We start from the raw sequence: 23344 nt of genomic DNA on the forward strand, positions 1-23344 counted from the left end.
CCTATGCAAAATTAAAAGGCTTCCGACAACAACATGGGAGGGGACTGGGGTCTTGCTTAAAAATCAAGAACCACAATACAATTATTTTATTTTCACAGCCAGAGAAATAGTCTGAGCTATTTCTTCTCTAAGAGGGGGGAAAATAATCCTAAAGAAAGCAATACAAATCTGACTAAAGCTTTCGTCAAATAAAGTGCACAAAGCAGTGGAAGCTAATCCCCAGCCCTCCACCCACCAAATTAATAGAAAATCCCCACTCCTCCCTAATAAACTCCTAAGGTCCTGACCAGTTTGAAGCAGGTCCATCGATATACAACATATAATAATAAAAATAACTACCACCACTTAACAATAAGAATTTCATAATGAACATTCATTCAGGGTTCATTCTGTGCCAAGCATCCATGCTAAGTGTCTTGCAGGTTATGTTAACTCATTTTCACTCCCGACAGTCTAAAAAGTAGGTATTGATATTTAAATTTCTCAGATTCTGAATGAGTGGCTCAGTGAGGTTATGACCTTTCCTATTCCCAAGAGCCACTAGTGACAGAGCTGGGTAGGGAAGCCAAGTCTGACCTGACTGCCCAATCTCTAAGGTATACAGATCCCCCCCACCCTCCATGCCACAACCAGCCCCAGGATTTAACTCAATAGAGGAGATGAGCTATAGCTATCATCTGAGGTCCTCTTGGCTCGAGAAGGGCTACAAATTGATCCCTCACTTACAATAAAGACCCTGACTTTTCACTCTCATATTGCATCTTGACCTTTTTCCTTACTGTGAGAGGTGGGGGTACCATTGATTAAAGTCAGGGATAAACTGAAGTCCAGTGAATCCACTGTGCAGCTCTTTTCCTGGGTATACCTATCTTGCAGCCACTCCCACTTCAATTCAAAATGTGGACAGGGCAATAGGACACTTGACAATGCAGCAGGTGGGAAAGTAAAAAGGTTGTCGTGAAGCTCTTTGAAGTGGGGAGGAGACTTGGAAGAGAAACTCTTCTGTATCAATCAAGGGCAAAGTGACCCAGGGTTCTCTTAGCCCAGCAAAGAGGCAAAGTCTTTTGGCCACACCACACCCTCGCCCCTCCCCCACCAAAAAAAAAAAAAAAACAAACTCCAGGCCAGGGTTTCCCACCTGCAGAATGCTAAGACCACAGGAAGGGAGAAGGGGAAAAAGTGGCACGGGGCTGGAACTGGACTCGGGGCAGAGGTGGGGTAGGGGCCGAATGGAAAGGGGAGGAGGCCTCATTGCCTGGCAACCATCCCGGGCACGTGCACTGGTGACATCATCCCAGGCTACCTCTCACACAGACCTTTGACCCCTACGGGCGGAGAGGGTCTGCTGGCTAAGCTTCCAGGGAAATAGCTTTAGGAATTCTGGGACCCCCCCCAAAAGGAAAGGAAGGGACCCAGGCGTCCAGCCTTTATCTCTTTTAAACCTCTGTACAGCGTCAATCCAAGGGACTCCAGCCTCCCTTCTCCAGCCCTGACCTCCCAACCCACATTACTGAGACCGACACGCCTCTCAGATACTTGGCTTTCTCTCTTAGAAGAGGTCTCAGCTGGGGGTGGGGGGAGGGGAGGGTCGGGGACACCGGGTCCCGCGGAGCTCTGTCTCCCCCTCTGCGGGATCCCCAGTTCCCCAGCCGGCCGCCAGCCGGAATCTGTCTGGGTCCCTAACTCTCCTGCCCCTCCCCGCGCTGTTCCAGGGCGGAGTCTGTGGAGTTGAAACCAGGACACGGCAAGAGGAAGAGTTATATAACCGGGAGAAGCCGAGAAGGACGAGTGGAGTCGGGGACAGGCAGCCCGAAATGAGCTCTGTGTGTATGTGTGTGTGTGTGTGTGTGTTAGGGATGGGAGTGATTTGGTGCACATCCTACTGGAAGAATTCAGGCGAAGGAAGGGGCGTGATGGCTCGGGAGGAGTCACCTGGACCCTCCGGGGCTTCCCCGCAGCACCCTACCCCACCCACCACCAACTGTAGCTGGGCCCCGGCGAGTGAAGCCTCGGGAAGGGACGCTGGTACCCGTTTCGTTTTTCTTGAGGAGACAACCCAAGCCCGTACCCGGGAAGGCAACGGAGGAACACATGGGGCCGGAAACCACAGCACCGCCCAGCCCACCTGGGAGAGTGGGGCACCAGCTGGGGCGGGGGTGGGGGTGGGGGGAGTTGGCCTGGAACAGGTAGCTGGCCCCTCCCACGCAGAACTAGGCATTAATAGTTCCAGACCCAGAGAAAGAGAGCAGGAGGACCCAGACGTGGGGCTAAGGAGAGCAGCCCTGGACTAGTTTGCAAACACTGACTCAAGATGGGGGGAGTCGGGGTGGGAAGGGAGGACGGCGAGCGCTGAACCTCAGCGCAGGCGCAGGGTGCGGTACCCGGGCGCGTGCGGCGGAGGGAGGGGAGTGGGCGCGAGCGTGTGGTGGTGCACGTGCGGGTCCCGGGCTGCTACCTCCTCCTTTCCTCCACCTCCACCCCTCCCGTCTCCCTCTTCCTGTCGCTCTGTGATGCCTCCTCTCTATTGGCTTCCAGTGTCCTGATGTCAGGGACGTCCCTGGGAGCGGATTGGGCGGGCGCGAGAGTTCGGGAATCCGCATCCCAGTCCAGCTCCAGTTACTCTGGCAACAGGGCAAGCAACCCTCGAGAGGGAAGGGGAGCGCAGCAGATCTGCGCCGCGCTAGCGTCGCGCCCCCCTCCAGACGAACACCGAGTCCACTTCTGTTACTATACAGCTCGGTGCACACCGCCTCCCCCTTCCTCCCTGGATTCTTCCTGTCCCGAGAACCAGACATCCTGCCCTCAACCTTCCCTACAGTCTCCCAGCACCCACCTCCCAACTCCCCCCTTGCCAACGCCCACCCCAAATCGCAGCCACGAGCCACAGCAGACAGGAAGCGAAATCTGCGTTGCTTAGTAACCACCCGCGTACCCCCTCCTCACTATTTACCCCAGTTGGGGAGGCGGAGACTGAGTGCCCAATTCTCTCCCCATCCTTTGCCCTGCGCTCTCCCGCCCACAGTTTCCTGTGAGGGTGCCGAGACGGCAGGAAGTCGAGAGAGCACCTCAGCCCACTTTGCCCTCAGGCCCGAGCGGGGGGCTTCATTCAGCCCTCTCTCACAGCCTCATCCCCGCCCGTTCCCCTCAGCGAGGGGCTGTGCGTGTCGCCCTCGCCATCTCGTGGCTGCGTTGGGAAGGTTCAGCGCGGAAAGGCCCCCAACCGGGCGAGGGCTAAGGGCAAGAGACTGGAGAGTAGGGGTGGGACTAGGGGTGAGCCGGGCGAGGCAGAACGAAGAGAGGCGAAATGCAGCAGGCGGATAGGGCGAAGGCTACCGCTGAAGGTTTCAGGGCTCCGGGTGTGAGGGCCAAAGCTGAGGCTACACACCTCAACTTTGGGAAGAAATGGAGGTAGACTGGAAGTGGGCCCTCTCCGACCATGTCCAGCCTCAGGGGGTTCGCGCACTGACCTACCCATCTGCAAACACTAACCTCTAAGTCCTGCCCTTCTGCTAAGAGGTCGCCGCACGCCTCGCCCCGCCCTAGTGTCGGGAAGGGGAATCCCAGCCCAAGGGGGACTTGAACTCTTTTCGTGACCCTCTTGACATCGGAACCCAAGGCACGTTACTCCCAACACCTCCTCCCACGCCCATATGTCCGGCGCCCCAGTCTTCTTCCCAGTGCCTTTGCCGAGACCTAATCGTCCATCCCCAGCTCTACTCCTCTAGAGACTCAGGCGTCCCGCCCCCCTGCTCGGAGACGATTTCTCAGTCCAGAAGCCTCGCGGCTCCCCGTTACCTGGTTCTGGGGTGTCCCAGGTGTTCAGGTTCCCCAAGGTCTCCCAGGGGGTCGAGCGGCCCCCCCTCTCCCAGGCTGGGGCTGGGGGGGCCGCTCCGCCCCGTGGCGCAGTTGGATTTTCCAACACAAACACCGCCCCCCCTGGTTCCCGCCCCGCCCCCTTCTTGTTGTCCCGCCCCTTCTTGCTCCGCAGTCTCCCCCTTCGGCTCCGCCCCGCCATCTGAAGCTCCCACTCGCCTCAGCTCGGGTGCAGGGCAGGGTGCAGAAGGCGGGGCCCCGGGTTCTGCGTGCTGTATACTGGGGTCCATCCCCGACCCCTACCTGAAAAAGCCCTATTCCATTTGGGTTCTCGCGCTTTTCCAAAGACCCGCTCCACCCACTGCAGTCCAGCCCCGAAATTAGCCACACCCTCTTTAGCCCCTCCACCAAACCAGCCGGTTTAGACCACGCCTCCCCATCCCTCAAGGCCGCTTCCCTTGCACCTTTCCCCACAGCCCCTCACCCGAGCTCCAGTCCTTTGCATGACCTGGTCTTCCTTCCTCCCCAAACCCCTGCCATTCCATTGTGATAAAATTTAGGGCTTGTGGACTCCAGTACAATTCTTCCACCTTTATGGCTAGCACAAACAAGTATCTCTGGCCTCATCACACAACAAATTCAACCAAGGTGAAAGGCGCGAATCAGATCCAGTCACAGTCTGAGATGCATTATCAGCCTTCATTCCTAGAGTCCCTATCCTTGATCCTTTCTCAAGCAGGGAGGAGGCCGCGGCTGTTTCAGCTGTCCAGGCTCATGAGTAGAGCAGTGCCTCTCTTGATCCAGTGGTCAGATGTCATAGTCCCAGACCGCAGGTCGATGCCAATGACAAAGGAGGCTCTGTCTGTACTGCCTGCCCGGTTGGGATAATAATAGCACGGACAAGAGTACATGCCTGAAGGAAAGGAGAAGACAAAAGTGAGACCAGAACTTCTGGGAAAGTAAGGCAGAAGGAGTATGTGTGTGTGTGTCCCAGCCTATCTGTCAGGGCTGCATGGGTGGAGCAGAGGGTGAGGCAGGATCCCAGCCAGCAAGAGGTCCAAGGGGGCTGGTCTCACCTTTGGCACTCTTCTTGCGGCTCTCAGCAGGCCGGAAGTGGATGGTGGGCATGAGGCAGACAAGCTGCATGGGCTCTGCCTCCACCAAGCAGGAATTCTTCCGGTCCCAGCCAGCACCCTCCAGAAAAAGACCCCGAACCCACACACCATCCTGGGGAGAGATGGGACAGGGTTGGGGGAAGTCTAGACCCTTGGTTGCCAGTACCTCTAACCTCCCCTCTCTCTTCTCTTCTCAATTACTTCCCACCCTTGTTCCCAGCACCCTCCCTCACCCCACCCATCTTTGCTCAGATCCCCAAGCACAGCTGGCTCCCACCTTGGGTGGATACACTAGGTTGCTGTCATCCACAGTGGAAACAATAAACTCCCACGAGAGGCTGTCCACTGAAATCTGGGTGTTGAAGGTAAGAATAGTAAGGGTGAAACTCCAAAGAGGAAAGCAAATACCTGTTTCCCAGCATCCATTCCCAACACTTTCCACATTGCTTACATTGTTTTGGCGAGCTGAAGACTGCAGCACGGCAGTGAGGAAACCAGTGGGAAAGGTGAAGCCAGACAGCCAGAAGATCACAGGAGGCCGAGCTCGGCTAGCCCACAGCTCAAACTGTTCCACACGCATGGCCAAGTCCCGGGTCCACGCAGCCAATGGCTTTTGTGAAGGATATGCCTGAGGGAGGCATTGTGTGTGTTAATTAATTTATTCATGCATTCAAATCCTTATTTTGAGCATCCAAAATCAACAGAACTGTGTGATTGATTTCAGCCGGCGTTCCCAACTATAGTTGAGCAAAGCTTTCCAAAAATCACCTCCCAGAAAAGCAGCGTAAAATGACAACTATTTTATCAATAACAATTGCGACAGTAATATTAAGTAATTACCATTAATGCAGCACCTACTGTTATGTATAGTACTAGGAATCTTTTGAAACAGATTGAAGAGGTTAGTGATTTGCCCTAACTTTCTAAATTAGTAAATTGTGCAAAGGCAGTGAAAGGCAGAGTGAGATTTCAACCTTGAGTCTATTTGGTACCAGAACCCAGGCTCACTGCAGTTTGCTATAAGCCGCCCTAGCACCAGGGGGCATAAGGATGAGCTAACAACTTATTGCTGGAGTAGGATTTACGGTGATATAATCTTGCCTTTCCCCAGAGTGGAGGGACATGTGCATCAAAGATGCAACTGAAAATCTCTTCCAAGCTTGTAGACATGACGATGAGGCCCTGGATACCTTTTTCTAGGTCTGTCAGTGAGGACCTGAACAGGATAAGATAGATGGAAGGTTAGAGATGGGGTGGCCCTAGGAGAGTCATCCTAGGCCCCCTCCCCATGTTCCAGAGAGTCCCTCTTTCTCTTACAAAATGGTATCTATAAGCCTGTTGTATCTATGGATCTCCTGTAGAAGGACCACATTGAGGGGGGAAGGGTCTAGAGCCAGCAGTTTTTGGGTACCCTCATAGTCAATCATTTCAGGGATCTTCTGTTTCACATCAGCAGCCAATTCCAGAACCTGAGGAGGCAGAGCTGTAAGTATAGACCCCTTATCATTGCCCCTCACACCAGGTCTCTGTTCTTGCCTCTGACAGCTCATGGCCCAGGTGTCCCTTACCTTCTCTTCCCTGGTCTGTCCTCCAGCCCTGATGGGTGTAATCTGGGGTTGCAGGGAAAGCAGAGTATCAAAGAGAGTGCGTGCCTCAGTGATCTGAGAGGCCACATCGGCATTGGGATGCTGGCCAAAGACCTCAGGGGGGTCCATGCTAGGCAACATGCTGATGTATTCCTTGTAAGAGGCCAGGCTTCCATCTTTGGGGATGAAATAAGTCTCCAATACTGACAACCTAAGGATCCACAGCATAATTATCATTACCCCACTGAGAGGACTCTGGGGGCTTCCATGCCAACCCAAGACCCTGGTCCAAATGCATCTCCTGTCTGTTCAACTCCCTGCTCTTGTTCCCTATCCCACTTCCACAAACTCATATCCTCTTCTCAAACATTTCTCCAGTTCTGCCATCAGGTCTGTTTGCATCCTCCAATCCCCTGTTCAGTGCCACCCTCCCTCCCCTCACCGGTAGAAGGGGGTTGATAGAGACTGCTCGTTGAAATAGTCATTGATGTAGGTGATGAGTAGGCGCCGGTCCCAGTCATCCGTGACATGCCCACCATAGTTGATGCCAGCAATGAGGTACTTGAGTGCATCCCACGGTGTCTCCTCGTACTCATCCAGATAAAGACTCAGCAAGTTCTCTGACACCTGTGCATGGCCACAGTCCAAATCCCCAGTCCCAAACAAAGTTATGGGGGGAACTCCAATACAGGCTGGTCAATAGATACACTCACAGGACAGGAAGTATAAGGAGAGAGGGCTAGGGGACTGGGGGGGGGGGAACTGGTTAGCACAAACCTCAAAGTCAGAGTCATTGAAGCCATAGACAATGTTCCAACCGAGCTGCAGGAATTTTTTGCGTTCCAGTAACACAGAGTGGAAGAAGCAGAGGGCAAACAGCAGCTTCTTATACTTGGCTGGTTTGGAGCAGCGGGAAAACTGGGGTTCTGTTATCAGCTGGTAAAGACGTGTCATGTTGGCCTTTAGGCCCTAGGGATAATAAAGTGCAGAGGTGGGGTGATATGCATCATGCTCGCACCAGCCACTGGTATCACCATGCACGGTTGTAGGGGTTGCTCACTGCACAAGGACACTGGCTGAAGGAGAGCAGAGGATGAAATCCAGTCCTTGATCTGAACGCCAAGATGTGCACTCATTCACAGGACTGGGCGCCTTTCTCTAACTCACAGTCACCATGTGGACTACTGGTAGCCCTACCTTCTTGTCTCCCCATTTTGATCTTTTCATTCATAATGTTCTCAATGGTAGGTAGGCAAACTCAAGTTGGAAGGGCCAAAAAATGTGAATGAAGACAAAGACATATTCATGCAGCTATTAATGAACAATACTGTTGTACACGATTATGAGCAAAGGTTCCGTGTAGCTTAAGAGGGTCATGGTAGATCATCAAGGGAACAGCGTGTGTGATTGGCTTTATCAGGCTGCATGAGCAAGATGGGACTTGGACTAAGTTGTCCAGATGGAAAGGGTGGGACTACTCTGAAAGGAAGGGTTTTCTGGATCTGGAAAGAACAGAAGGAACAAAGGGGAAAGTAAGCAGATGAAAGCAAAGTCAGTACAAATGTTCAAGTGGGGTAAGGAGGGCAATAAACAGAAATGCAAAAAGAAGAATGGCAGTTTGAGTCCCTTGGATTTGATTCACCAAGCATCTCGGTCTTGAGCTGGACAGTGATGTGTTGAGACAGTGCTTTAGGAACATCTGTGATGGACAGAATGGACAAGTGAGAAAACTGAAGAATATTCTTTTTTAAATTTTTGCATAGAAGAACTGAGGTATAAGCCAGAGGTGCAGGGTTAAGAGAATTCACCAGAGAAAGAGTGGGGAGCAGAGCAGGCAGATGTACTGCTGAGGGGATAAGTGGGTGAGACATGAGGGATCTGCTGTACTATATGTGGGTCAGCTCCTTGGCCAGGATCGAACTCAGGCCTTAGCAGTGATAGTGCTGAAACTTAACTCCTAAGCCACCAGGGAGGCTCAAAGAAAAATATTATGGCCTACAGAACTGATTTTGAAAAATGCCATTTATATATAAATAATATATATTATATATATATAAAACATCATCAAACATATCAAGCATCTAATAAATCTAATAAATACATGTAATAAATATACTAACATAGAGAACATTATGAAGCACTATTGAAATGAAGAATAAATAGAAGACACATTACACTCATGGATTGTGAGGTTTCACAGCCTCAAGATGCTTTCCCTCAGACTGAGTAATAGAACTTTTGGTGAAACTTGACTAGCTAATCAAAATTTTATGTTGGAGAATAAAATATCATAAGTAGCCTGAAGAGGAATAAAGTAAGGGTACTTGACTTATAAACCACGAAGAGTTATTAAGGCAGTATCTGGTAAGTGTTGACCCCCATATAAACAAGCTGACCAATGAACAGAATCAAGGACTCAGAAATACACACAGATGTGGAAATGTGATTTAAAGCTGAATAGGTCATTATTGATCAGAGGGCAACAGTGGGCTATTCAATAATGGCACAGGAAAATTGATTATCGTGTAAAAAAAAAAATAAAATCAGAACTCTACCTCATTCCACACTCAGAAAACTCAACTTCAGTTGATTAAAAACCTAAATGTGGGCCCTCCCTGGTGGCACAGGGGGTTAAAGCACAGCACTAAGAAGCTAAAGCCACTTCGGCATGAGTTCGATCCCCAGCCCCAGAGGTGACCACATGGTGCGGCAGACCTCTCCTGACCTCCCCGCTGCTTGCCTCAGCAGTGTACTTCGTCAGTTGGGTTATTTTGCTCCCCACTCTGTCTCAGGTGAACCCTCTCACCACCTCTGCAACTCTGGCCTATACCCCAGTTCTGTATGCATAAATAAATGTATCTTTAAAAAAAAAAAAACCCTAAATGTGAAGGACATTTTAAGTATCTTTGAAGACAAATGTAAGAGAATGCCTTTACAACCATGGAGTCAGCAAAGAATTCTTGAACAAGACAGGACCAGAAACAATGACCTGCTGATCTACAATTACCTATTCAGCTTTACATCATGTTTCCCCTTCCCGCATCTGTATGTATTTTTGAGCCCTTTATTCTATTCATTGGTCAGTTTGTTTACACTGGAGTCAATACTTACCAGATAGCTCTATAATAGTTCTTGGTGGTTGATAAGTCAAGTCCCCTTACTTTATTCCTCTTCAAAAGAACATAGCTAAACTCAGCCTCAAAAAATGAAGAACTTCTATCCTCCAAAATATATCATGAAAATAAAGGATAAGCCACAAAGTAAATACTAGACAGGACTAGGATCTGGCAAACACGAAGAATTACAAAACATGACCATGAACATCAGGTATATAATATTGAATGTACCCAGCAAGTGGCTGGGGATATAAGTTTATAAAGTAGTTTCATTTGCCATGCAGATTTTTTGTATCTTGCATTTATTCATAATGTTTTTTATCTACTTAATATTTATTAAGCATTAATACTACCTTTTTTTTTTTTTTAAGGCTGATGGCAGGCAGTGACCCAAAAATATACCTCAGGTTTAGATCTCAAACTGTTAACTGTGATTAAGGGAAAGTAAAACTCACATGAACTACTATGTTACCATGACGATTCAAGCTGATGTGGTACATCCTAACACAAAACTGGTCTCTTTTACAGGACAGCAAAATTATAATACCAGGCTCTAGAATGGATCCACTGCTGGGGGGGGGGAGGGAATTTGTGAGAAACACAATTGGGTCATTTAACAAGATTGGAGTGCATAATAAATTTACATTAAAATATTGCTTCAGTGTATTGAAGTTGGTAGCTACACTATAGTTATATAAGAGGATAAGTTATTCTTTGATTTGAGCCCTTTAAAACACACTGAAGTTTTAGCAAATAATATATGAAATTTACTTTCAAATAGGTCCCAAAAGTGTGTGTGTGTGTGTGTGTGTGTGTGTGTGGAGAGAGAGAGAGAGAAGCAGGGGGAGAAATCATACAGTAAGGTTAACTTGGATAAAAGTTAATAATATGTGAATCCGGGTACCGCATAGGTGAGTCTTCTTTATTCTTATTCTACCATCATATCTCTGTAAATTTGAAATGATTCCCAAATTATTAAAAAAAAAAAAAAGTGGCTCTCTCCGTGTCCAAAAGAAATCCAGCAAAACTGAGGCAACCAGAGTGGGAGGGTGAGAGTGGGGGAGGGAGGGCCCCAGCAGCAGGTGGAGGATTACTGGGGCTCTAGTGGTGGGCGTGGTGTGAAAACACACATCTTATAGATGTTTGAGGCTATAACCCCAAAAACAAATACAGTGATATAAACCAACTTTATCTCAATAAACATGATTGGAAAAAGAAATCCACTTGTATCAAGTACACCCTTGAATTTTCTGCTTTCACTGAGGGTTTGGCAAGTGGCAGGGAGATTGCCCATCCCCAGCAAGCAGGTTTTCACAGAAAGCTCCTGGGCTGAGCCAGGACTGGGCCCTCTCCTCTGGGGAATCTCCCTTTTATAGAACCACCCTCTCTCCTCCCTGGGACTCATCATTGGCTCCCCCTTTCCTTGTCAGCTAGTACCTGGGCCTCAGGTTTCACTCACCTCAACTCCTCACAGGCTGCTCAGCCAACAGGGGGCCTCTAATGACCTAGGGGCCCACCTTCCTTAAAAGGCAAAATAATGGTTCCTTTCAAGAAAAAAATCTTGTTACCCTGGCAACACATTTCTGAACTGTTTGACATTTTAAAATGGAGTTCAGAGATTTTTCTTGGTAGAAAAAAAAATAAAGGTGATTTAAAAATACATTTTAAACATTTTATTCTTAAAATTAGTGTTTCCATTAACAAAAATGGAATGAAGAGATGATCTACAATGGATGATTTGTTTTGAGACTGTGGGACATATGGTGGTGGGCTGCCAAGAAAAAAGGCTTTGGAACCAGATGGCAGTTCAGACCTGGAGCTGAATGTGATACTGGAGCCAGATATGGGGATTGCGGTTGGAATCAGGAGAGGGACAATTTCCACCACCAACTTGTGCGAGGAGGACATTTATATAGACTGAGAAAAACTGGAAGTCAAGGATAAAGTCTTAAGATGGGCCAGAAGGAGAAAGAAACCTAGAAGTGCTAAATGATGTGGCAAGAGACTGACGGAGAAACAGGAGAGTTGTGTTAGGCACAGTCCACTATGTCAACTGTCCCAAGGTGGCCAGGGAGGATGTGGACTGCGTCCCTGCATTGACGTTCATGCTTGAGTGCACTCAAACAGTACTTTCCTGTTAAGCAACTATTAATGTTATATACGGGTCTCTCCGCTGGTCACAGGACAAGCGGAACAGAGAGGGAGGGAAGACGTGGCCTCTGCCTTCAGGAAGTTTCAAGAGAAGACAGGTGTTGGCCCAAGACACATCAGGAAGGTAAAATTACTGCAGAGCAAAGGGCCAGAAGGAGGAGTGTGTGTTTCATGAGCGTGTCAGGAGGGGCTGGACCTGGTGTTGGGGGTCAGAGGCTTCTGAGGAAGTGATGACTGACTGAGACCTGAGGGGCAGAGGAGGGGCTGGAAAAGGAGAAGAGCGAAAAGAATACAGGATCTAGTGGAGAAAAACAATAAAAAAGGTAAAAATGAACATTCTGGTGTAGACAGAACAAAGAAAGTGAAGAGGAGAGTGGTGAGGCAGGAAGCTGGAGCAGAGCCTTCTGGGCTGTAACAGGCCATGTAATAAGGGTTTTGATCTTGACTATAGGCAATAAAAGCTACTAAGATGGCTTAAGCAGGGAGTAAGTGGGTGGGATATAATGAGGTAATGGGATTTTAAAGGCCCATATAATTGCATTTAAAGGTGACTTTGTAATACTGGAAGACAAAATAAGAATTGGAGGGGAGGAAGGAGAAAGAGGCTAGGATCCAGGAAGAGAATGTAAGGAAATGCTGGGAGGCAGGAAAGATCCACTGACTAGTTATGGACTCTTTCTGCATGTGAGTTTCTATCTATAAAATGGGGGTGACTACATGTACCTGATGGGGTGTGTGTGTATGTATTAAATGAATTAATAGAGCAATGCCTGGCATATCATACTTGAGCAAAAGTAGATACCTCTATTATGTTCTACGAGTTTGGGATACAGAGGAGAGACATGAGGTGGGCAATATTTTTTAGCTGACTATAGAACCCCGAAAACCATGCTACATGAAACATTCTCGCCGATGCTAGCAGGAAGAAAGGTCGACCCAGGGGCAGGGTTGGAGCTGGCTATCTACATGCCCGTACCTTTGGTGGTTCTGTGGTCATCTTGATGCTGGCCTGCAAGATTGAGATAGGGAAGTTTGGGTGGGGGCTAGAGCTGAGCCACAGGCGGAAGGAAGGGTGAGGATCCTCCACTTGCAGCTGTTCCACCAGTTTGTCCAGATTAGGCATCCAAGACAGTGACAGGTGGCAGTTAGCCAGGAACACCCAATGTCCTGCAAGGAGAAGCTGGATTCAGTGGAAACCAGTCCCTAAGCCCCAACTGTCCCCACACTTTCCACCTGCTTGTGTATTGGTGGGAAGGGGTGCACCGCCCACTCGTCAGGGCCTGTTGGCCAAGTGCAGGCTATGGGAGCGGTAGTGTGACTGAGCTTAGCGGCTCTGGGGAGTGTGACCAGGGTCCATGACGGTAGTGGGAGCGGGATGAGCACTGACCCTGAATCACACCCTCTCGGAGGAGCTGAGCAGCGATTGGGGCCTGGCCCTGGCCCAGGGACAGGGCGTGGAAGCGCTGCGCCATGCCTGTTTGCTCCGCCAGTTGGAGCAGGGCGCTCGTGGGGTCCACACCCGGGGACAGGATAAATACGAGTGGGGTTCGTGGGGCTGAATCCTCCATCACCTGCCAGAAACACAAGGGAAGACCTCCAGCAGGAGTCCACATTTACACATGCAGAGAGACAGACAGAGCACACATGGTAAATGAAAACAGGGAGAGGGAGGCAGGAAGGCCCCCAGGATGGGGTGGGCAAGGAAACCAAGCCACTGACCAGCTTCATGTTTAGGACAGGCGGCTCAATGAAGCGGGAGCCAAGGTTGGAGACGATGAAGGAGGTCACACAGAACGCCACCCGGTCCTGGCGCAAGGAGCGGACGATCAACATCCGTTGCATCTCATTGCAGGCATTCTCCCATTCGCCTGGGGATGGTTTGGATAGTTGCAGGGAGAATGAGGCTGAAGAAAGGGAATCTAAACAAAGGTGCACCTGCCGGGAATGCTCTGCCAGGAGGCAGATTCACTGAGAGGAACTTGGGAGAGGGATGAAGAATAAAGGTTTGAATAGATAGAAGGAAATACGCAAGGGAAGGCACCTGGCAGCATAGCTCTCTCGGGGGCGGAATTGGTATACCACAGGTGCCAGTCGCGAGGGTACTGCTCGAAGGAGTTCATGAGTCCATGGAAGTTGGTCAGTTTGTCGAGCTCTGTGATGTTATCCCAGTAGGCATCTGCGAGCCAACTAGTACATGGGTTATCCATTTGGCCCTCCCGATCCAGGACCTGGGAGAAGGAGAGAGGAGAGAAGGGTTACCTGGGAACACCTCAAAAGAAGAGGTATCTTTGTTTCTTTAATGATGGGTAAGTCAAGATGAGTTTTGTGTGAAACAGAGTGAAGATGTGAGTACAGGAAATGGGAGACGGCTTGAATCCACCTTAATTTAGAAAAATAAACTGCGGGGTCTAGGCCTCTCAGTCTCTGCTGCGTATAGCAAATTCAAGTTCAAATTTAGGAAACTGGTGCCCTCTGGCGGTTGTCTGTTGGTAATGTCGCCTCGGATTTCCACTGGTAGCCTCATACTTTAGAGAAACACAGACCATCATTCCTTCATTCGTTCACTTATTCACTCTCTTAAACAAATATTTATTGTCTACCAACAAATATTTACGTGTCTTAAGCACTTGAGACTTATCACTGTGCAAAACGGACAAATATCTCTGCCCTTAAAGAGCTTATTTTCCGACGTGGGAGGGCACATTACAAAAAAAGGTAATATACAAATAAATTATATAGTAAAAATGGATGACAGTGAGATAGAAAAACAAAGTCAATTGAGAAGGATAAAGGATATTGGAAATGTTGGAGGGGGTATTTTAAAGTACTAAATAAAGTCAAGGAGATCTCAGTGAAGTGAGAGTATAGTCAAGACTTGAAGGAGGCGAAGTCCAGGTGACACCTGAGTTTTCTGGCAGAAGGAACCAGCGTAAGGGCCTGGGAAGCTGGAGAGCACAGAGTGAGAGGTGGGGCTGTGGGAGGTGACATCAGTGATGGGGGATTCATTTTAAAAGGATCTTGATCATGATGTTGGGAAGCGGGGGCTGGGGGAATCGGAAACTATTTTTTTTTAAGATTTATTTATTTGTGCATACAGAACTGGGGTAGAGGCCAGAGGTTTTGGATGGTGAGAGAATTCACCAGAGACAGAGTGGGGAGCAGAACTGGCAAACTGACGAGGTACACTGCTGAGAGGAGCAGTGGGCAGATCAGGAGAGGTCTGCGCACCATTTGGGTCACCTCCCTGCCGAGGGATCGAACTCGCATGAAAGCAGTTGCAGCCAGATTTGTAGAACTGTGCTTTGCCACCAGGGAGGGCCCTGGGGAACTATTTTCTAAAATCCAGGGAGAGTGGAGCGAAGGTGGCTTAAGGAGCTGTTGTCCAAGGAAGTGAGAGAATGAACAGCCCATGGAAATATGGCATGGTTGTCAGGGAGCTTTAAGACACCCACTTGAGGTTCACGATCACAGATTTAAATCAAGACCAGTCAGTGTGGGTGTGTTTTTCTCCCGCCGTCCGTGTTCACCCTCTTGGGCCACATGGGAGAAGAGAAGCAGAGATGGATCTAACCACAGTGATAGTATGGTCAGATGCAATACAGAGCAGGGGTGGAGGGTGTTTGCAAGGGACTGAGTTAACATAATGCTGGTCATGGAATTCAGGTGGAGAAGGAGTAATCTGAAAAGCTGTTTTCAAAAATGGCAAGAACATGCTAGTTAGTGGGTCTCAGGTAAGAGGGGCCCCAAAGCCCAGCCTGTAAAGCAGGCAAAGGTGTGTGTGGCAAGTTTCTCCCCACAAATGCAGGGAGCTTGTTATCACTTGTTTCTGGAAGTTTTCCTCAGCTCACCTGCTGGAACCATGGGCCTTACCCCTCTGAGTGTGTAGTCCCCATCATACTGGCCATCAGCACCACCCTTTACCACCCCATACTCCGATGTGCCCTTTGACCAACTTACCACACCCCCACGCAGAAAGAAGTTGTACTCATCCATGTTGAGCTTGCCCGAAGTCTCCAGGATTTTGGCGCACATCTGAAAACTGAAGAGCAGCTTGTGGCGCTCAAAAAGGGTGCGGCAGGTGTACCTGGGAAGTGCACAGGAGGGTGGGAAGGCAGGCCACTCAGTAGGCAAGCTCACTGCAAGGCGCTTACAACCAGAAAGACATGCCAAAGAGGGACCTGAATCAGCATCTAGTCCAAAGGTGCCTGTTTCTGGGACCCGGAGAAAGGATGTGATTTCCCCAGAGTTCACTGGTAAAATCATTCATGTCCATTTAAAAAACTTCAAAATTGATTGGACCAGCTACTCTGCTAGGCCAAACAGATGAATAAGCCACAGCCTTTGTCGCGCAGAAAGTCAGGTAGGGTGGGGAGGACACACAAGAGAGGCCGTGGTTATGATGGGGTCACTGTTCGGGGATCATGGGCAAGGGTGCCCACCCTGGTTTGTAGACTCAGGAAGTTTCTGAGACAAGTTGCCTCGAGGTGCAGTGGAGCTGTTGGGTGATGTGGGAGAGGAAGTGGACTTAGGAGTGTAAGCACAGGTAGGGAAAAAGAAGCAGGGCAGTCAGCCGTGTTCAACATCTGAGTAAGATGGAGAAAGAGGAGGCTGAGGGGGCAGGTGGGGGCCTCAGAGGGCTGCATGGGCCGCTGGACACACACGGCCAGGGAAGACAGTAAGTGGTACCACGACTGGAGTGGTAGATTATGTGTTTGGAAGGCTCCTGCTGGCAGCTTGGACAGGTTGGAGAGGGACAAAGTTAGAGGCAGGACAGCTATTCGGAGGCCATGTGCAACTCAAAAAGGAAGACCACCGAGGCCTGAGCGATTGAAAAATACAGAACCAGCCCTCCCTGGTGGTGCAACAGGTAAAAGTGCAGCACTGCGAAGCTGGCCACAGCTGCTTTGTTGTGAGTTCAATCCCTGTTGTCCCGGAGCTGACCCACATGGCACGGCAGACCTCTTCTGTCTCGCCTGCTGCTCCCCTCAGCAGTGTACTGCATTGATCTGCCTGTTTCGCTCCCCACTCTAACTCTGGTGAATCCTCTCACTGCCCCTGCACGTCTGGCCTGTACCTTTGCTCTGTATGCATAAATAAATAAATAAATCTTTAAAGAAATGAACAATACAGAACCAGGAGGAAACAGTTTGCAGCAATATTCATGAGCAAATCCTGGTGACTGGCCTGAGATGTAGGGACAGAGTCAAGGATGATGTTCAGTTTTCACTAAGGGTCAGGACCCTGAAGGAAGAAGAATAATTTGTTCACTTTGTTCTGAAACAAGGTGAACATGAGGGGGCCCTGGGAAGTCCAGGTAAAGGAGTTAAGTGCCTTGATATTCTAAGTGTGAGCTACAGACTAGGAACAACAGCATTTCCAGGGAGTGTGTGAGAAATACATATGCTGAGGCCTCACCCCAGACCTACTGGATCTGAGTATTTTAACAAGATTGCCCATCCTTTATAGGCACATGACCATTTGGAAATTGTTGGAAGAGTGGACAGTTATAAGCTAAATATACAAAACTGGGGATGGCTCACCCATAGGTACTAGGTGACTACAGAGAATGCACTTGTCAGGGGAGAAGAGTGGGGGTGAGTTGACCGAGAAAGGTGGCATGGGAAAGCACTAAGACAGAAGTAGCCAGGGTCAGCGTCGGACCCAGCCATTTGACCTCCTGCCTAGGGCTCATGGGGAGGAGCCCTCAGACCTGTAGACAGCATAGGTGTGGTATTCATTCAGATAGTCAATGCGGTCCTCCAGCTTGTTGCTGCGATGGCTTTTGTCAATGCTAAGGATGAAGAGATTGATGTAGGCATCCAATGAGAATTGGTACATGGGATCGATGCGGCCCATGTCGTTGAGCACAAAGAACAGCACCGATGCCCGCTGGGCACATGGGCGGTAAGCCTGCATAGAAGATAAAGGGCATAGCACAGGGTGAGGGCCCAGGGCGAGAAGGGCCTCAAGTCAACAGAACAGAGTTGCGTCTTGGTGGCTGTTGGAGGCTGGGCTGGAGGGCATGGGTGCTACCTCTCGGGCCAAGTCAATATTGATCTCTGTGGTTTCACTGGTCTCCAGTTGCTCAGTCACCTCCGTGGCTGTGATCTTAGAGGTCTGTAGGGTGTTCACCAGCTGCACATCATCGAGCAGGGAGCCCGTGGCCTCGTTCAGCAGCCTGGAGGGAAGCCAAGAAGCACATGGGTTGAGTTGGTGGGAATAATAGCAGGCTGTGGGGAAAGAAGCCCTCATTAGTCCCTGGAACATTAGTTGAGCCTGCAAGCGGATCATTGAGTTGGAGGTAGGTAGGGGCAACACCTTACCGAAGGATCTCATCCTCCAGCTCCTTGAGCTTCCTCTTCCCAGCAGCGATATTGATGACTAGAGTATCCTTCTGTTCCTCCAGTTCAGGCCGTTCCTTCCGAACCACAATGCCCAGAAGTTGGGCCTCCAGACCCTGGGAGTTTCAGAAGTCATGGTGAAAATCTCAGGGTGACATTCATTCTTTTATCTCTCTATAACTTCCAAGCCTCAAGCTATCCCCAAATAATCATAGCCTTTTTCTCAATCTGCACATACCCAGCCTGTCCTGCTTTACCCTAGTCCAACCGCAGCCATCACCCACCTGTTCTTTGACAGCAAAATTGACAATAGTGGTCTTGGCTGAAGTCTCTGGGCTGTAGTGGGGATTGGAGAGCTTGGTGGTGATGTAGAAACGGAAATTGGGATTGTATTCCACCTCCTTATCTGCAATTCGCAGCAGCAACCGACCACCTGCAAGGGCAAGGACTCCATGTGACCAAATGGATACAGATCCATTCCCCAGGTGGCATCAGGGGTAATAACAGCCTGCACCAGTGCCCACAGCCAGGGGCTATCTAAACGGGAGAACAGTTAAGTAGAGGAGACAGCCAGAGCCAACCCTTGTCTCCCTGCATCGTAGTCATCTGGTCTCTAGGATTTGTCCCATAATACAACCCCACTATAAGCCTCTGCCCTGACCAATTCGAGCTACAGATTTGTTGAGCACAGGATTGAGTGTGGGGTCCAGGTATTCAGGCACGTTCTGGAGTAGCACTGGGTGTCCAAACTGGATGGCCTTTTCTAGGATTCTAAGATAATCCTTCATCTGTAGGTCAATGATCTGGAGGCCCTAAAAGAGCAAAGGAAAAATATGGAAGAAACAGTAAGGGACATGGGGTGAAGGGGTGGGAGCAGCAGCATGAACTCAGAATAGTACCTCAAGAGACAGATTTGGGAAGAGTCTCTACTAAGAGGGCAAAAGCTGTCTTCAGTATCATACCTGATTTCCTTCCATGTTCTTAATCCATTTCAGGGCCTGGGCCTGTGGATCAATCATCAGCGCCCACCTGAAGGGAGAAATGTCAGGCAGCAGTTAGGCTCTGCCCCTGAACCTGCTCCCAGCAGCATCCTTACCTGTTGCCACGGGTGACAATGATGCCATTCTCAGTAGAGAAGTTATCTGAGGGCAACCCTTGGATGTTCCAGTCGCGAACTTTGGTAGGATTGGACAGGAAGTTATCGAAGGTGAAGCGAGGTGAGCAAGGAACCTGAAGCTCACTGATCTGGAGAGGGGAGAGCCCCAAATTTCAGCTGGGAGGTCTGAGTCAAGCAGCCTGCTGCTTTCCATCATCTCTTAGGTCCCAGATCTTGTGACCTAAGAGCTCCCTCATCACGCCTGAGTGCTCCCTCACCTTTTTGATCCAGATTTGGTTAACGATCTCATCCCGGTAGTTGGTCAGGAAGGGCCCCATGTAGGACAGGAAGGCAGCCGCCAGGAGACAGTCGCCAACCAAGTAGCCCAGATCCTCCTCCAGGCCCTGGTGAACAGTAAGGGAGGTGTGAGTCTGCCTGGAGGGCCCCAGCACTGGGAGTCTATCAGAATGTTTTGAAGACTCTGTGGGACACTAAGCAGAGCAGAGAAGTTCCCTCTCCCAGACTTTTGGACTGTGAAAACTCTAATCTGGGTCTAGTACTTTTGAGTTTCCACCCTTAACAACAATGTTTATGTTCTTATGACAAAGGCCTAACCCTTTCACAAAGCCAGATGCCCCATGTCTGTTTTGATTGGGGTGGGAGAGAAGGGAGGGTGGGAGAACTATATAAATGTCCTTGGTGTGCTTTGCAGTCCTATCTGAACACAGAAGTTGATCCCTGTGGTACACCAAAAAAAAAAAATCTTTCTACTATTCTCACTAGATGTGAGGAAGGGAAGGAGAAAAACTCATATCCCCCTTTCCTAGAAGTTCCTTTACCTCAGGTGTACCATTTTCCCCTGACAGTCTCTCCACATGAAAGAAGTTGGGGGTAGGGGTGGTGGGAAGGAGTTCTTGGAACTTACTGGCAGGATGAAAGAAAATCAGGAAGCACAACTGATCTCACCTTTACTGTTTCCTCCCATCGGGCCTTCTCGCCAGCCAACCCAGACACCAGCATCCCAGCACGCTCCAGCTTCAGCTCCATCTCCTCGGACTTCTTACGAAGCTCCTCTTTCTGTGTAAGCTTCTCATCATACTGCTTCTTTAGCATCTCCAGTTTCTCAGCCACCTGAGAGGGTTCAGAAACAGAGATGAAACACAGGATTGGTGGTCAGATTGTTCTGGGTTCAAATCACCAATCTGCCATTTTGTGACTATAGGATCTTGAGGAAGATTAATCTCTTTGAGTCCCAGTTTCCTCATGAGAAAAATAGTATTAATAGGGCTATTGTGAAGAGAAAACAAGATAAAATTTATGTAATAAGATGAATTTTCTTTCCCTGCAGCCTAGGAAATACTTGGTAATGAAACTCAAGATTGGATAGAAGACAGAGCTCTGGTGCACAATAAATCACACAGGGTATGTGAGAGGATCAGGTAGAAATGACTGCCACTGTGCCAGAGGTCACACCTAAAGTGGAAGAGGAAGAAAAGGCTGGAAAAGAACTCTGAATCTGTTGGAGATGGGAAGAGGGAGTCCATCTAGAAAAAAGGCCCAGATCCAAGGTCCTACACCAGAGACAGGAACCTGGAAAGAGCTTTATTTACTAGAACAGCTTCCCTCAACTCTTCACCACCCTGTGTGCAGTGGAGGTTTGGAACACATACCCCAAATCTGAAGTAGATGACTGGAGAGTCTCTTCCAGCACCTGGTATGTGTGCCCAACAAGCGAACAGTAATTGCGACTGGATACACATGATGTCACCCACCCTTTTCATGACGAGGGTCATGGCATGTAGTATGCTCACAATAAAACTTAGTTCCCTCTCTAGCCAACAGCACCCCTGAAAGAGGCAGCCTATGACAGTGCAAAGACTGTTGAGGTGCTTTGTTCAACTTTGTGGAGGGACAATCGAAAGTTTCAGCCTTTTAGAACCTCATCTGTGTTGTGGTAAGGTGTTGTATTAATGCAACAAGGAGGCCATTAGATGAGGTGGTATGATAGCACTGATGGCCTAAGAGAAAGCAAACCAAAAGGTTAGGCAGTAAATGTCTCAAGTTGACAAAAAGGAAATGTAAGAACAACCAGTCAACTAGGCTTTAGGCTACAATCAAAGAATTTTCCTTCTACACCCCTGTGTCTTTCCTCTAGCTCACCTGGATGGTTCTTATGGCCTAAGCCAAAGAGTTTGTCCAAAGTAACCCTTACAGATTTTGCCTCAGTTTACCCTTTAACAAAGGATAAACATGAATTGTAGCACAATGCCTAGCAGAGTTAGCAAGTAACCCGGCTGGGCAATTGAAGTTGACCTTCAAGAATTTGGAAATGGGGTCACTAGCGCTCCAAGTAGTCTTTAAAGCAAGCTGGGATTCAAAATGTCACCCTCAAGGGATAGGACAGCTGACAGGTCAAGCCTTGCTAGTAGCTGGTTAGATGGTATTAACATCTATAAAAAGGAGCTGTCACTCAGCAGGGAAGGGGCCAGCTGGGCCACTCGAAGGAAACATGGGAAGGGGATGGCTACTGGGAAGGGTTATCTTGTCCCCACCACACCCCTTACACACAGGATGCGCCTACCCCAAGGAAGGCCAGGCCTCAGGAGGTCTGTGGTCTGTCTGTCCCTGTCATCAGGATCATGTGACCACCTCCCTGAGCTGAGGCCATGCTCATCAGCAACATTCTCTGATTATAATTTGGCTTCCTGTGGAGATTCGTCTAGAGGGAGGCAGGCAGCCCACTTGACAGAGTTCTGTTTCATTACTTATTTTGTATGTGGTCATATCGTCACTACTTTTATTTTTTGATACAAGAAATGGATGAATAAGTTTAAAAACTAAAATAAAAACAAAAAGGGTTGTAATCAAATGCTATAGTCTCCTAGCCCAAATTTCCCACTTCCAGTCCCATTCTTAGGTAGCAAATTATTTTCTAGTTCTTTCTTTTTAAATTTCTGCTGGTGGTTTCCTCCATATCTCTGAATACCATGTGTATGCCACCACTGAACAAAATATATTAACCTGCTTGTAGCTTTAAAACATTTTTAGTTTTAAACTTTTTTTTTTAAGATTTATTTATTTATTCATACAGAACTGGGGTACAGGCCAGAGATGCGGAGGGTGAGAGGATTCACCAGAGATTGAGTGGGAAGCAGAACAAGCAGATTAACGAAGTATACTGCTGAGGGGAGCAGCGGCTGGGTCAGGAGAGGTCTGCCGTGCCATATGGATCTCCTCCAGGGCAGGTGGGGATCGAACTCTTGCAGAAGTGGCTTTAGCTTCTTAGTGCTGTGCTTTAACCTGCTGCGCCACAAGGGAGGGCCAGTTTTAACCTTTTTACTTAAAACATTGTATAAAATTTCAGCTCAAGAAATTTCAGGCTTGAATACTTCAAAATGCATGTCAAGGGGCCTCCCTGGTAGCATAGGGGTCAAGTCTCAGCTCTATCACTGCTATGGCCTGAGTTCGATCCAGGCCAGTGATCTAACCCTTATAGGGTACAGCAGACTTCTCCCGTCCCACCTGCTGCTCTTCCTCTGTCTCTGGTGAATCCTCTCACCCCTGCATTGATGACCTATACCCCAGATCTTCTACATAAAAATAAATATTTTTTAAAAACTCATGTTAAGAAAAAATATGGGGCCCTCCCTGGTGGTGCAATGGGCAACACAATGAAGCCATCACAGCCACTGCAGCATGAGTTCGATCCCTGGCCAGGGAGGTGACCCACATGGCATGGCAGACCTCTCCTGACACAGCCGCTGCTCCCCTTCGCAGTGTACTTCATCGATCTGCCTCTTCTGCTCCCCACTCTGATTCTGGTGAATCCTCTCACCCCCACACCTCCAACCTTTACCCCAGTTTTGTATGCATAAATAAATAAACCTTTAAAAAAAAAGAAAAAAGAATATGGACATTTTCCCACATAACTTCAACACCATTACATCATACTTAACAACATTTTTTGTCTATTTTTTAGAATAAAACTTTCCATTTATGTCTTTTTGAAAAAGTGAATATTTTCACATGAGTCAACATCCAAAAGGAAAAAAAGAGCATATGGTGAAGCAACCATCTTCCTCCCACTCCTGACCTCAGCTTCTGCTGGAGGGGGAGTCACAATCGC

The 23344-nt window shown here is 48.8% G+C and overlaps 2 protein-coding genes across 3 annotated transcripts in view; both read right to left on the bottom strand.

Moving 5' to 3' along the window:
* KDM6B (lysine (K)-specific demethylase 6B) overlaps window positions 1-3856 on the bottom strand; it is a 21573-nt gene extending 17717 nt beyond the window's left edge. For both annotated transcript variants that reach the window (XM_004684636.2, XM_012726494.1), the window contains exon 1: window positions 3796-3856. The gene's annotated coding sequence lies outside the window, so the exon portion shown is untranslated. The remainder of the gene's footprint in view (window positions 1-3795) is intronic.
* A 572-nt stretch (window positions 3857-4428) lies between these two features.
* DNAH2 (dynein, axonemal, heavy chain 2) overlaps window positions 4429-23344 on the bottom strand; it is a 96427-nt gene continuing 77511 nt past the window's right edge. Inside the window, 23 exon segments of the mRNA XM_004685094.2 lie at window positions 4429-4726; window positions 4890-5040; window positions 5206-5280; window positions 5380-5556; window positions 6030-6144; window positions 6246-6397; window positions 6497-6725; window positions 6957-7141; window positions 7292-7483; window positions 12758-12948; window positions 13169-13352; window positions 13501-13649; window positions 13823-14009; window positions 15739-15865; window positions 17492-17691; window positions 17815-17959; window positions 18105-18238; window positions 18407-18555; window positions 18784-18934; window positions 19085-19151; window positions 19219-19367; window positions 19497-19622; window positions 20185-20349. Of these exon segments, the coding sequence (XP_004685151.1) occupies window positions 4572-4726; window positions 4890-5040; window positions 5206-5280; window positions 5380-5556; window positions 6030-6144; window positions 6246-6397; window positions 6497-6725; window positions 6957-7141; window positions 7292-7483; window positions 12758-12948; window positions 13169-13352; window positions 13501-13649; window positions 13823-14009; window positions 15739-15865; window positions 17492-17691; window positions 17815-17959; window positions 18105-18238; window positions 18407-18555; window positions 18784-18934; window positions 19085-19151; window positions 19219-19367; window positions 19497-19622; window positions 20185-20349 (3555 nt within the window). The 3' untranslated portion in view covers window positions 4429-4571.

The sequence above is a fragment of the Condylura cristata genome, unplaced genomic scaffold (assembly GCF_000260355.1).
Source record: "Condylura cristata isolate star-nosed mole 26May11 unplaced genomic scaffold, ConCri1.0 scaffold00017, whole genome shotgun sequence".
Lineage (NCBI taxonomy): Eukaryota > Metazoa > Chordata > Mammalia > Eulipotyphla > Talpidae > Condylura > Condylura cristata.